Consider the following 15,254-nt stretch of genomic DNA (forward strand, 5'->3'; position numbering starts at 1 on the left):
CCTCCTCACTGAAGACATTTATACCTGGAGTGTATTTATACTGCATTTGGTTGATAACCTGCCTGTGTCTCTGTCTGTCTGAGTGTTTATACTGTATTTGGTTGATAACCTGCCTGTGTCTGTCTGTCTGAGTGTTTCTTCAGGACCTGGAGGATGATGAGTATGAGGTGAGGAAGCCTAAGAAGCAGAGAAGGTCTATCGTAAGAACTGCTTCAATCACCAGGGTAAGAGACGAGAGGAAGGAGACCCTTGTGTGTGTTTGGTCATCATGCTATGCCCAGCGCAAGCTAAAGTTGATATAGGTTTTTACTGTGAAAGTATAATTCACAATGTCTCAGCAGTGTTGTTGTTGTTGTTGTTGTGGTTGTGGTTGTTGTTGTTGTTGTTGTTGTTGTTGTTTCTTTTCTGTCTTAAGATGCTGGTGAATTGACTGCACTTGTTCCTTTTCCTTTACGTTGGTTGTTGACTTTTGTCGAGCTCTAGGGCTCCATCTACTGGGGTGTATTCATTAGTGTACACTGTAACAAAACATTTAGCATTGTTTCTTTTTTTATGGTACTGTATATCTATTGGACAAATTCAGGTAGGGTCCCGTTCCTGTTTTTCGTTTGGAACGCCGTTTGGGACTTTGCGTGTCAAAAAAAGATACACGTCAATTAACACTATTTTATTATAGATTTATGTGTTGTACTGAATTTGCACGTGCAAGCCAAGCGCCACCACTACTATCAGTAGCACTGTCAAAGTTGTACAGAAAAAATCTGTAAACAAGCAAAACACCGGGCCACGAACGATGTGTTTTACAATACCGCGTTGGTAATAAAGCATAATTTGTTCAACCTCAACTTCTGAGGTAGCTAGCTAGCTTTAGCTTGGTTCCTAGCTAGCATCAATACAACCAGCCTGAAAACAATGACCGGTAGAAACTGCAGTCATTTTTCATTATTCTTAACAGTGATTAAGGAATCCTTGTGATTAAGTATTAGCTAGGTAACCACTTGTTGTTCGCCTATTGAAATTGATCTTCAGTTCATGAAAATAAATAGCTAGCCAGCTACTTAAAACCTATACGGGATGGTTGAGCTAACGTAGGCTAATGCGATTAGCATGAGGTTGTAAGTAACAAGAACATTTCCCAGCACATAGACATATCTGATATTGGAAGAAAGCTTAAATTCTTGTTCATCTAACTACACTGTCCAATTTACAGTCGCTATTACAGTGAAATAATAGCATGCTATTGTTTGAGGAAGGTGCACAGTTATGAACTTGAACATGTATTAATAAACCAATTTAGGCACATTTGGGGAGTCTTGATACAACATTTTGAACAGAAATGCAATGGTTCATTGGATCAGTGTAACACTTTGCACATACACTGCTGTCATCTAGTGGCCAAAATCTAAATTGCACCTAGATTCCTAAGTCATATATTGGCCTTTCTCAAAGATGATGAAACCAAAAAAAATGCATGTTTTCTTTCTTTTATATTATCTTTTACCAGATCTATTGTGTTATATTCTCCTACATTAATTTAATATTTCCACAAACTTCAAAGAGTTTCCTTTCAAATGGTATCAGGAATTATGCATAACCTTGCTTCAGGTCCTGGTTACTCATTTTTTGTGAAGGTCAATCAAAGTTCACATTAAGTATTTTACTTAATGTGAACTTTGATTGACCTTCACAAAAAAATGAGTCTTGCGTTAACCTCAATAAAAAAATATATACACAAAAAATAACGTACATGCATAATACCCTGGTGGCTGAAAACACTTAAGTATTGTGCTGTTCCACTTACCCAAATAACTTGTGCTAATTGTGTGCAATCAAACCCAAGCTAGTTAGATTTGGATATGTCATTTTAGGCGAAATTTGAAAATAAGAGTCCGATCCTTAATTAACCCTGTTTCTCAAAGCTAACGTTATAAACAACCAGCTAGCTTCACCTGGCTAGTGAGTCGCGACCGGACCGGACCGGGTTATGTGTTTGTAAAGCTAGCCACAATAAGGATCAGGCACAATAGAGGAATTTGCGGGTTGCCTTCAAAATAAAAGTACCTCTTTGAAAGTGATGCAGAAGGTTACAATTGGTGGAATCGTGCCATATTTAGACTAGATAATGTGAAACAAGGTTGGAATGTGAAGCAATGAAATCAGTCTAGTCGGTGACACCCACAGAACACAACTGTGAAGAGTTCATGCAAATATTAGCGTTGTAGCTCTTATAACGGGACTGTGACTGTGGGAAATCACCTCCCCCAGTCAGCCTATTGTGTGTATTGACATTCATATTACACTGTACAGTTTTACCTAAGGATTGGAGATCAATGAAATGGGGTATCAGTCTACTCAACACCCAAGATATTTTTTCCCCAACGTCGTCCTCAGAGTTATCAGACTCCAAAACATCCACACAGTATTGTTTTTTTTCCCTCAGGAATAGTGGTCAATACACATAGGTTGACAATAAATGAGGCTCAATTCACAGTTGGTTCAGAGTCCTGTAATAAGAGCTACGATGCTAATGTTATCTGGGTGTCACTGAGTAGACTGATACCCCATGTCATTGATCCACAATCCATAGGTTAAGGTTGTACAGTGAAATAAGGATGCCCCACAATGCAATTCTAAAGTATAATAGATCCAGTGTGATTTCAACAGATTTTTGTCAAATTAACTAATTATTGTCTTTTGTTGATTTTATATAACGACATTTCAACCTCGTTTAGCACAATTTATTCAATCTATTCAATTATGGCATCATTCTACTGTTTGTATGAATTTGCATCACTGTCAATGACATACTTTTATTTTGAAGGCTAACCGCAAAGCCCACTATTGTGACTAATCCTTATTGTGGCTAGCTTCACATAGGTCCCGCCACCATTAATCAACTAAGAACTGTCTTATAAATTAGGGTTATTTTAGATGATGACACCTAGCTATATAGTTAGCTAGCTGAAACAGATGATGTCGTTTTGCTATGTGTTTGGGGGAAGAACATAGTTTGTATCCATCAGCTTAGCTAGCTTGTTTTATGACCAGCGCTGTAGGTAACGAGAGGCAACTTTACGTATCCGATGAATCGTTGTGACATGCGATTGATTATAATATCAATGTGTAATAACTACGTGAAAAAAATAATGACCGCGTTAAATTATTACGTGACGTGCGGTCATATTCAGGTCCTGATTGGTCAAACAATCTTTTTTTGACACGTCAAATCGTGTTCTTTGACGTGTATAATTATTTTTTGACACGCAAAGACCCAAACGGCGTTCCATAGTTTCATTCCGTTTGCTTCGGTGTGGATCAGTAGTGTGGTTCATGAGGTTCAGTACTGTGGTTCCTAGTGAATACACCCCTGGTAAACTGACAGGTTGTTGTTGTTGTTGTTGTTGTGATGGGCCTGACTTGTAGTTGTTTCTGTGTCCTGTTGCGTTTTAGCAGCAGAACTTTAAACAGAGAGTTGTGGCTCTGCTGAAGAGGTTTAGAGTCTCAGACGAGGTAACTAACGTTAAATCTGTCCATATTACTCGACACTTCTCAGGTCCTTTTTTTTAATTTCCTTTTCTCTGTGGTTTCATGCAACTGTTAAAAATCTGTTATCTTGTATGCCCTCTCTCACTCTCTCTCTGACTCTCTACCTCTACATCTGTCTCTCACTCTCTGACTCTCTACCTCTACACCTGTCTCTCACTCTCTCTCTGACTCTCTACCTCTACATCTGTCTCTCACTCTCTGACTCTCTACCTCTACACCTGTCTCTCACTCTCTCTCTGACTCTCTACCTCTACATCTGTCTCTCACTCTCTGACTCTCTACCTCTACACCTGTCTCTCACTCTCTCTCTGACTCTCTATCTCTACACCTCCCCCTCTCCCTCTACACCTGTCTCTCACTCTCTCTCTGACTCTCTACCTCTACATCTGTCTCTCACTCTCTGACTCTCTACCTCTACACCTGTCTCTCACTCTCTCTCTGACTCTCTATCTCTACACCTCCCCCTCTCCCTCTACACCTGTCTCTCACTCTCTCTCTGACTCTCTACCTCTACATCTGTCTCTCACTCTCTGACTCTCTACCTCTACACCTGTCTCTCACTCTCTCTCTGACTCTCTATCTCTACACCTCCCCCTCTCCCTCTACACCTGTCTCTCACTCTCTCTCTGACTCTCTATCTCTACACCTCCCCCTCTCCCTCTACACCTGTCTCTCACTCTCTCTCTGACTCTCTATCTCTACACCTCCCCCTCTCCCTCTACACCTGTCTCTCACTCTCTCTCTGACTCTCTATCTCTACACCTCCCCCTCTCCCTCTACACCTGTCTCTCACTCTCTCTCTGACTCTCTATCTCTACACCTCCCCCTCTCCCTCTACACCTGTCTCTCACTCTCTCTCTGACTCTCTATCTCTACACCTCCCCCTCTCCCTCTACACCTGTCTCTCACTCTCTCTCTGACTCTCCATCTCTACACCTCCCCCTCTCCCTCTACACCTGTCTCTCACTCTCTCTCTGACTCTCCATCTCTACACCTCCCCCTCTCCCTCCCCACCTGTCTCTCACTCTCTCTCTGACTCTCTATCTCTACATCTCCCCCTCTCCATCTCCACCCCCCCTCTACTTCTCTACCTCCCCACCTGTCTCTCTCCCTCCCTCTCCCTCCCCACCTGTCTCTCTCTCTCTCTCTCCCTCCCACCTGTCTCTCTCTCTCTCTCTCCCTCCCACCTGTCTCTCTCTCTCTCTCTGTGCGTGTGTCTCTCTGAATGTTCCAGGTGTTGGACTCGGAGCAGGACCCGGCAGAACCCCCTCCAGAGGTAGAGGAGGATCTGGACCTAGAGAGTCTGGAGTTTGAGAACCCCAGTGACAGTGGACCAGAAGTAGACGATGACGACAGTGTCCTCAGCACCCCAAAACCCAAGCTCAAGTGAGTCGGACTCGTTTTCAGTTTGTACTTACACTATATACAAAGTATGTGGACACCCCTTAAAATTTGTGGATTCGGCTATTTCAGCCACATCCATTGCTGAGAGGTGTATAAAATCGAACACACCGCCATGCAATCTCCATAGACAAATATTGGCAGTAGAATGGCCCTTACTGAAGAGCTCAGTGACTTTCAACGTGGCACCGTCATAGGATGCCACCTTTCCAACAAGTCAGTTGGTCAGAATACTGCCCTGCTAGAGCTGCCCCCCGGCCAACTGTAAGTGCTGTTATCGTGAAGTGGAAATGTCCAGGAGCAACAACGGCTCAGCCGGGAAGTGGTAGGCCACACAAGCTCACAGAATGGGATCGCCAAGTGCTGAAGTGCGTAGCTCGTAAAAATCATCTGTCCCCTTTTGCAACCCTCACTACCGAGTTCCAAACTGCCTCTGGAAGCAACGTCAGCACAATAACTGTTCATCAGGAGCTTCATGTAATGGATTTCCATGGCAGAGCAGCCGCACACAAGCCTAAGATCACCATGTGCAATGCCAAGATTCGGGCTGGAGTGGTGTGAAGCTCGCCGCCATTGGACTCTGGAGTAGTAGAAACACGTTCTCTGGAGTGATGACGCTTCAACATCTGGCAGTCTGACAGAGGAATCTGGGTTTGGTGGATACCAGGAGAACTCTACCTGCACAACTGCTAATTGCCAACTGTAAAGTTTGGTGAAGGAGGAATAATGGTCTGGGGCTGTTTGTCATGGTTCAGGCTAGGCCCCTTAGTTCCAGTGAAGGGAAATCTTAACGCTACAGCATACAATGACATTCCAGACGATTCTGTGCTTCCAACTTTGTGGCAACAGTTTTAGGAAGGCCGTTTCCTGTTTCAGCATGGCAAGGCCCCCGTGCACAAAGCGAGGTCTGTACAGAAATGGTTTGTCGAGATCGGTGTGGAAGAACTTGACTGGCCTGCACAGAGCCCTGAACTCAACCCCATAGGATGAATTAGAACGCCGACTGTGAGCCAGGCCTAATCGTTCCAACATCAGTGCCCAATCTCACTAATACCGTGTGGCTGTATGGGAAACAAGTCCCCGCAGAAATGTTCCTACATCTAATGGAAAGCCTTCCCAGAAGAGTGGAGGCTGTTATAGCAGCAATGTTCCATCATCTAGTGGAAAGCCTTCCCAGAAGAGTGGAGGCTGTTATAGCAGCAATGTTCCAACTTCTAGTGGAAAGCCTTCAGAGGAGTGGAGGCTGTTGTAGCAGCGAAGGGGGGGACCAACTCAATATTAACGGCCATGATTTTGGAAAGAGATGTTCGACGAGCAGGTGTCCACATACTTTTGGTCATGTTGTGTATATGCCTGTGTTTTCAGTTGCTATCACTCAGATTTGTATGATGCTTTTTTAAAATCAGCTCCAACTGTTACTTTTACAGCATTTAAACATTTATTTTATACATTCATGATGTTTTCACTTGTGTTATTAAAGACATTATTTTTGTTATTGCAGGCCATATTTCGAGGGCCTTTCTCTCTCCAGTTCTCAGACAGAGATCGGCATCCACACCAGCCCGGTTAGTAACACAGAACCACCCAGCCCAGTCAGTAACACAGAACCACCCAGCCCAGTCAGTAACACAGAACCACCCAGCCCAGTCAGTAACACAGAACCACCCAGCCCGGTCAGTAACAGACAGAACCACCCAGCCCGGTCAGTAACAGAGAACCACCCAGCCCGGTCCGTAACACAGAACCACCCAGCCTGGTCAGTAACAGACAGAACCACCCAGCCCGGTTAGTAACACAGTTCCACCCAGCCCGGTCAGTAACAGACAGAACCACCCAGCCCGGTCAGTAACAGACAGAACCACCCAGCCCGGTCAGTAACAGACAGAACCACCCAGCCCGGTCAGTAACAGACAGAACCACCCAGCCCGGTCAGTAAACCCCATCAGTAATAGGTGGTAACTATTCTCCTTCATTGTTGTCCCTCTGTTCACCCTCCCTCTGTTCTCCCTCCCTCTGTTCTCCCTCCCTCTGTTCTCCCTCCCTCTGTTCTCCCTCCCTGTGTTCTCCCTCCCTCTGTTCTCCCTCCCTCTGTTCTCCCTCCCTCTGTTCTCCCTCCCTCTGTTCTCCCTCCCTCTGTTCTCCCTCCCTCTGTTCTCCCTCCCTGTGTTCTCCCTCCCTCTGTTCTCCCTCCCTGTGTTCTCCCTCCCTGTGTTCTCCCTCCCTGTGTTCTCCCTCCCTCTGTTCTCCCTCCCTGTGTTCTCCCTCCCTGTGTTCTCCCTCCAGGTGGAACCAGACCCGACTGAGAGCAGCGAGGCCACGTTCCAGGTGGACAGTGTCTCAGAGAAGGGCTCATATGTAGGTATTATGTTATCCTAGAAAACGCTGGTCTCTGTTTTCATTTAAATTCATTTCAATACAACTTTATTTTGTTCCTCAGGGGTAATTAAAGACCCAGTCAGTTTACAAATATCACCCCCTCAGGGGCAATTAAAGACCCAGTGAGTTTACAAATATCACCCCCTCAGGGGCAATTAAAGATCCAGTCAGTTTACAAATATCACCCCCTCAGGGGCAATTAAAGATCCAGTCAGTTTACAAATATCACCCCCTCAGGGGCAATTAAAGACCCAGTCAGTTTACAAATATCACCCCCTCAGGGGCAATTAAAGACCCAGTCAGTTTACAAATATCACCCCCTCAGAGGCAATTAAAGATCCAGTCAGTTTACAAATATCACCCCCTCAGGGGCAATTAAAGACCCAGTCAGTTTACAAATATCACCCCCTCAGGGGCAATTAAAGACCCAGTCAGTTTACAAATATCACCCCCTCAGGGGCAATTAAAGACCCAGTCAGTTTACAAATATCAACATGCTCCAAGTATACAGTGTACAAACAGACATCACATCCCCAATACAACACATTGTCCCTGTCTTTGCTCCGTCCCAGCAGGAAGGGCAACCAGAGGCAGTGACCCCCACTACAGAGCTGGAGATGGACAACATGGACACCTTCCTGGAGAAGCTGCCCCCTACTGGCAAGATGAAGAAGACCGAGTCCCTCATCATCCCTTCCAACAGATGGTAAATACTGTCCGACTCTCTCAGTTCATCTTCACGCCATTTCCCACAACGCATCCTGTCTCCTCGCCTCCTCATTGGAGGAGAAAGGTCCATCTTTAAAACCTTCTTCTCCAATGTGTTTTGAAAAGGAAGTGAGAAGACCGGATGCAAGGAATCTGGGAAAGATGAATTGCTGAGTGTCTTCTCAACTTCAGCTTGTTTCCGTCCATGGTTCAGTTTGTAGGAAACCAGTCTGCCCATTCAAATGTTGGGAGCATACCCCTTTACCCCTACCTACATGTAAAAATTACCCTCCCCTCCCACTCCCTACCTACATGTAAAAATTACCCTCCCCTCCCACTCCCTACCTACATGTAAAAATTACCCTCCCCTCCCACTCCCTACCTACATGTAAAAATTACCCTCCCCTCCCACTCCCTACCTACATGTAAAAATTACCCTCCCCTCCCACTCCCTACCTACATGTAAAAATTACCCTCCCCTCCCACTCCCTACCTACATGTAAAAATTACCCTCCCCTCCCACTCCCTACCTACATGTAAAAATTACCTTCCCCTCCCACTCCCTACCTACATGTTAAAATTACCCTCCCCTCCCACCCCCTACATGTTAAAATTACCCTCCCCTCCCACCCCCAACCGCCCTGCTCTGTCCTCATTGTAGTGTCCCACTCCCTACCTCCTACCCTGCATTCCCCTCAAGCTGGCCCTGCTCTGTCCTCATTGTAGTGTCCCAATCCCTACCTCCTACCCTGAATTCCCCTCAAGCTGGCCCTGCTCTGTCCTCATTGTAGTGTCCCACTCCCTACCTCCTACCCTGAATTCCCCTCAAGCTGGCCCTGCTCTGTCCTCATTGTAGTGTGCGTTCTCACGTCTTCCCCAGGCAGGAACCTAAGTTGGCGGGGAGGAGAGGGAGGAGTACATCCCTAAAGGAGCGCCAGCCCAACAGACCACAGAACGAGAGAGCCAACAGCCTGGATAACGAACGCTCCCTCGACACACACTGCCATCTACAGGTAGGAGGAGGAGCAGACCGACCGATCAAGTCAGAATTCCCGAGTCTGTAACTTTAATATATAGATGTTTCTAGTGATTGTGTCTTAGATGTGAGAGGAATTTATTTTCGATGTTCTTCCATAAGTATATTCTCCCGTCCGCAGATCCCCAGGAAGACCGTGTATGACCAGCTGAACCACATCCTGGTGTCTGACCACCAGCTACCTGACAGCATCATCCTCATCAACACGTCTGATTGGCAGGGCCAGGTAAGAGACAGGAAATGACATAGACTGAAGTGAAAAACGTTGGGTGACCACTCGTCGTCTCCATGACGACCAAAAGAGCGGTTTTTAAATATTTTTTTATTTATTTATTTTTTTACATTTAAACCTTTTCTTTCTCTTTAACAAACACTTATTCTCACATTACATTTCCTCTTTCGGCATCTCTCGTTTTTATATATTCTCTGTTTTCTCTGTTTGCATTCTCTTCAGTATCTGTCAGGCGTTCTCCAGAACCAGCACCTCCCGGTGGTGTGTACCTGTACTACAGCAGACATCCAGGCCGCCTTCAACACCATCGTCTCACGCATACAGAGATTGTAAGCCTCCTCTTTAACATTCTCATTGTAATCATAATAATAATAATAATATACACTACTTAGCAGAATGATTTTTATCCCCAAAAACAACTCACTTGTTCGTACATTATCAGTGTGCGTCTGTGAATCCCTGAAAGACTTGGAACACAACATTGGCGCTGCTAGCAGCGTCACGCACTCTTGTCGTCGTAGTTACCGAGCCGATCCTCTCCCGTACGCGTTATTGATTTAGTATTGTAGCTATAGGTCTTCCGTTACAGGTTGCTAATATGTTTGTCTCCTTGCTGTAACGCGATGCTTCCCATGTAGCTGTAACTGTAACAGCCAGACGCCCATCCCCATAAAGATAGCTGTGGCTGGAGCCCAGCACTACCTCGGTGCAGTCCTCAGGCTCTTTGTAGACCACCTCTCTTACAAGACCCCTGATTGGCTGGGCTACATGAGGTTCCTCATCATACCACTAGGTGAGAGATGGGGAGGGGGGGGGGGGGGGGGGGGCAGGCAGTCATTCAGACCACACCTTGTAGTTGGAATATAACCTAATGTTTGTTCGTTTTAGGGTTACAAAATTCTCTACAAGTTTCTCTACACTTGTGAGTCATGGGGAAATAAACCCTGTGAATGTTGTCTGTGGATTTTGCAACCCTAGTTTGTTTTTAAAGATAGTATGATACTTTTTTTATTATGCGTTTTACTTCTAGAGAGTTCTTACTTGTCGTTATCAGTGATTTGACGTTTGTCTTCCTTTTGATTGTGGACAGGATCTCACCCAGTCTCCAAGTACCTGGGCACCATCGACTATCGATACAACAGTTTATTTCAGGACACTGCGTGGAGGGACCTCTTTCACAAGCCCGACGCTCCAGTCATAGGTAGGACAGGGTTAAACACACACACACACACGAGGGTTGCAAAAAATCTCTTTAAGTTTATCGGAAATTCCCAGGTTGGAGGATTCTTGGATTTCCTGCTTGTTTCCCTTTCCAGATGGAATTTCACAACCCTAACACACATCTAAGATGTATCTATACTACTGTGTGTGTGTGTGTGTGTGTGTGTGTGTGTGTGTGTGTGTGTGCGTGTGTGTGTGAGCTGTGGAAAGAATTTACTCTTGAAGACATTAAAACAACCAATCAGTCACTCCTGTCATGTGGTGTACAGTGCAGGAGAGTCCAGATGTGGTTTCCAGGGTAACCCAGTATATGGTCGGGGCCAACGGAGTTCACCAGCTCCCCATCGCTGAGGCCATGCTCACGTACAAGCAGAAGAGGTAAGAAAGGACACTCACACACACTCACTCACTCACTCACTCACTCACTCACTCACACACACACACACACTCTCACACACACACACACACACACACTATCTCCCACACACACTCACTCACTCACTCACTCACTCTCACACACACTCTCACACACACACACACTCTCACACACACACACACACACTCTCACACACACACACACACACACACACACACCGTGGTGCCATTTAGCTAACTCACAACTTTATAGGCAACATTTATATAGTGGAAAAGCAGTTATAATCTGGCAGCGGGATTTAATTTGAAACATTTCTTCAACCATGTGCAGCATTTATACATTCTTTATTTATTACTATTATTTATGTGTTTCTCAGTTTACTAAACCGTAGTTAAATATCTGCCTCCTTTTAACATTGGTGAAGAAAAGCTGCAGGTTAAAATCACGCTGACAGATTATCATGAGGGTTTAAGGTATTTTTTTCGGCACAAATTTTTGCAGTATGAAAATGCATCCCTTTGTGTTTTAACTGCTTAATTAACAGCTAATAGCATTCCTGATAAGTGCTATAATAATTAATAGCATTCCTGGTAAGTGTTTTATAATAATTAATAGCATTAATGATAAGTGCTATAATAATTAATAGCATTCCTGATAAGTGTTATAATCATTAATAGCATTCCTGATAAGTGTTATAATAATTAATAGCATTCCTGGTGTTATAATAATTAATAGCATTCCTGATAAGTGTTATAATAATTAATAGCATTAATGATAAGTGTTATAATAATTAATAGCATTCCTGATAAGTGTTATAATAATTAATAGCATTCCTGGTGTTATAATAATTAATAGCATTCCTGATAAGTGTTAGAATAATTAATAGCATTAATGATAAGTGTTATAATAATTAATAGCATTCCTGGTGTTATAATAATTAATAGCATTCCTGATAAGTGTTATAATGATTAATAGCATTCCTGGTGTTATAATAATTAATAGCATTCCTGATAAGTGTTATGATAATTAATAGCATTAATGCTAAGTGTTATAATAATTAATAGCATTCCCGATAAGTGTTTTAATAATTCATAGCATTCACATTCAGCATTCATATATTGTCCACCTCAATTCCCCTTTCGACCTGTGGTGTTTCTGTCAGGTCATTATAGATTAGCCTCTTCTATAGACCCACTTAACTACCCATCTGTCCACCCTAGAAGTTCCTCCCCTTCTTTCAATCGATCGTGTTTCTGTTGCAAAATTCCGGAAACTTTCCCAAGATGTGTACATTTTCCAGAAATCCTGCTCGGGAGCATTCCCTGATTTCCTGCTTATTCCATTCTGAATCCAGGAATCTTATTACCGGGGTTTCTGTAAAACCTAGGACTTTTGGGAAACTTCGAAATGTACAGAATGGTTGCATGAAGGAAAATGGTAGAGGGGTCATCCTTTTTCAATTTCAGTCAAGGGGAGGAATTTTTACTTGTCAAATGCGTCTTCTGAAAATGTTTGGGGATTAGACCGAGTCCCAAGAATACCCCTCTTACGTGCCTTTAGCCTATGTTCAGTTTGAGAAGGAGAGCGTTGAGGAGGACGGAGGTGTTTGAAAAGGAGAGCGTTGAGATGAGGAGGACAGGAGGTGTTTGAGAAGGAGAGCGTTAAGATGAGAAGGACAGGAGGTGTTTGAGAAGGAGAGGGTTGAGGAGGATGGAGGTGTTTGAGAAGGAGAGCGTTGAGGAGGACCGGAGGTGTTTGAGAAGGAGAGCGTTGAGGAGGATGGAGGTGTTTGAGAAGGAGAGCGTTGAGGAGGATGGAGGTGTTTGAGAAGGAGAGCGTTGAGGAGGATGGAGGTGTTTGAGAAGGAGAGCGTTGAGGAGGATGGAGGTGTTTGAGAAGGAGAGCGTTGAGGAGGACAGGAGGTGTTTGAGAAGGAGAGCGTTGAGGAGGATGGAGGTGTTTGAGAAGGAGAGCGTTGAGGAGGATGGAGGTGTTTGAGAAGGAGAGCGTTGAGGAGGATGGAGGTGTTTGAGAAGGAGAGGGTTGAGGAGGATGGAGGTGTTTGAGAAGGAGAGGGTTAAGGAGGACAGGAGGTGTTTGAGAAGGAGAGCGTTGAGGAGGACAGGAGGTGTTTGAGAAGGAGAGCGTTGAGGAGGACAGGAGGTGTTTGAGAAGGAGAGCGTTGAGGAGGATGGAGGTGTTTGAGAAGGAGAGCGTTGAGGAGGATGGAGGTGTTTGAGAAGGAGAGGGTTAAGATGAGGAGGACCGGAGGTGTTTGAGAAGGAGAGGGTTGAGGAGGATGGAGGTGTTTGAGAAGGAGAGCGTTGAGGAGGATGGAGGTGTTTGAGAAGGAGAGCGTTGAGGAGGACAGGAGGTGTTTGAGAAGGAGAGCGTTGAGGAGGACAGGAGGTGTTTGAGAAGGAGAGCGTTGAGGAGGACAGGAGGTGTTTGAGAAGGAGAGCGTTGAGGAGGACAGGAGGTGTTTGAGAAGGAGAGCGTTGAGGAGGACAGGAGGTGTTTGAGAAGGAGAGCGTTGAGGAGGATGGAGGTGTTTGAGAAGGAGAGCGTTGAGGAGGATGGAGGTGTTTGAGAAGGAGAGCGTTGAGGAGGACAGGAGGTGTTTGAGAAGGAGAGCGTTGAGGAGGACAGGAGGTGTTTGAGAAGGAGAGCGTTGAGAAGGACAGGAGGTGTTTGAGAAGGAGAGCGTTGAGGAGGACAGGAGGTGTTTGAGAAGGAGAGCGTTGAGGAGGACAGGAGGTGTTTGAGAAGGAGAGCGTTGAGGAGGACGGAGGTGTTTGAGAAGGAGCGTTAAGATGAGGAGGATGGAGGTGTTTGAGAAGGAGAGCGTTGAGGAGGACAGGAGGTGTTTGAGAAGGAGAGCGTTGAGGAGGATGGAGGTGTTTGAGAAGGAGAGCGTTGAGGAGGACAGGAGGTGTTTGAGAAGGAGAGGGTTGAGGAGGACAGGAGGTGTTTGAGAAGGAGAGCGTTGAGGAGGACAGGAGGTGTTTGAGAAGGAGAGGGTTGAGGAGGATGGAGGTGTTTGAGAAGGAGAGGGTTGAGGAGGACAGGAGGTGTTTGAGAAGGAGAGCGTTGAGGAGGACAGGAGGTGTTTGAGAAGGAGAGGGTTGAGGAGGAGGATGGAGGTGTTTGAGAAGGAGAGCGTTAAGATGAGGAGGTGAACTTTGTTAGCTTGCTACTACTATAACAGATTGTTATTCAAAAATAACACGTTTCATACCCATGATGCATTTAGGCACAACCAATCAGAAATGACCAGCTCGTGATGCTGAATGTAGGCACAACCAATCAGAAATGACCAGCTCGTGATGCTGAATGTAGACAAATTTGAGCAGGTGTAATTCAACGGTCTTCATTTTAAATTAGAGACTTTACTAAAACAACAAGAGGTCTTTGTTGGAGCCTATTTCTTCCTATTTTAAGAAATAAGAGAGGTACCTGTTTGACAGACACAAATCAGGCTATAGGCTGTTATCAATAGGATTTATCGGCCAATTCCTCTACCCACAATGCACTCTTTAAATAGCCTGCCTCCGTGTCAGTGTCAGACTTCTGGAAGTTCCATGCTCAGATTCCTAATGGTGTCTCAGATTTCATTATTTGCAAACAAGACACACTGATTTGGCATTAGTGGAAATATAAGACAAAAACACAGGTCTCTCTGTCCATTCTTAACCTGTAATTTTGGTAATTTGTGTGGTATTGAAAAAGATATGTAAAATGATGTAGAATTGCATGACATTTTTATAAAATAAAAATAATCTCAAACCCGCCCATACAATGATAAGATTCATGCAATGCGTTTACTCTAAAGGAGTAGTTTCCACCCCTATTCTTGTCCACGGTGGTCTGTGAACCCACAACCTTCTGGCTCGCAGCCCTGTGCACTATAAAAATTCCTGCGTTGCCATGTAATGCTTACAGGACGAAGAACAGTTTCTAAAAAACTGCATATCTAACGCTCTGGTCTGTCCAAGAAGTGAGGGTAGACATGTTGGTAGACAAAATGGAAGACATGTTTTCTGTTATCCACTATTATTTTGGGTATAAGGGTCACTTGTTTCAGGTAAGGTTTAGGTCAAATATACAGTGTATCACAAAAGTGAGTACACCCCTCACATTTTTTGTCAATATTTGAGTGTATCTTTTCATGTGACAACACTGAAGAAATGACACTTTGCTACAATGTAAAGTAGTGAGTGTACAGCTTGTATAACAGTGTAAATTTGCTGTCCCCTCAAAATAACTCAACACACAGCCATTAATGTCTAAACCGCTGGCAACAAAAGTGAGTACACCCCTCACATTTTTGTCAATATTTGAGTGTATCTTTTCATGTG

At 44.6% G+C, this 15,254-nt stretch overlaps 1 protein-coding gene across 3 annotated transcripts in view; it reads left to right on the forward strand.

Annotated features, from left to right (window-relative positions):
• The window catches only part of LOC110505972 (phosphofurin acidic cluster sorting protein 2), a 122,185-nt gene that overhangs the window by 94,195 nt on the left and 12,736 nt on the right, over positions 1–15,254 (forward strand). For 2 of the 3 annotated variants that reach the window (XM_036962562.2, XM_090221375.1), the window contains 12 exons: positions 144–224; positions 3,451–3,510; positions 4,781–4,932; positions 6,449–6,512; positions 7,231–7,302; positions 7,896–8,029; positions 8,912–9,044; positions 9,189–9,293; positions 9,522–9,628; positions 9,938–10,092; positions 10,390–10,500; positions 10,790–10,898. In XM_036962562.2, the coding sequence (XP_036818457.2) occupies positions 144–224; positions 3,451–3,510; positions 4,781–4,932; positions 6,449–6,512; positions 7,231–7,302; positions 7,896–8,029; positions 8,912–9,044; positions 9,189–9,293; positions 9,522–9,628; positions 9,938–10,092; positions 10,390–10,500; positions 10,790–10,898 (1,283 nt within the window). The remainder of the gene's footprint in view (positions 1–143; positions 225–3,450; positions 3,511–4,780; positions 4,933–6,448; positions 6,513–7,230; positions 7,303–7,895; positions 8,030–8,911; positions 9,045–9,188; positions 9,294–9,521; positions 9,629–9,937; positions 10,093–10,389; positions 10,501–10,789; positions 10,899–15,254) is intronic. The other variant, XM_036962563.2, reaches the window with a different exon arrangement.

Source organism: Oncorhynchus mykiss, chromosome 25 (assembly GCF_057628025.1).
Source record: "Oncorhynchus mykiss isolate SJ-2025 chromosome 25, ASM5762802v1, whole genome shotgun sequence".
Lineage (NCBI taxonomy): Eukaryota > Metazoa > Chordata > Actinopteri > Salmoniformes > Salmonidae > Oncorhynchus > Oncorhynchus mykiss.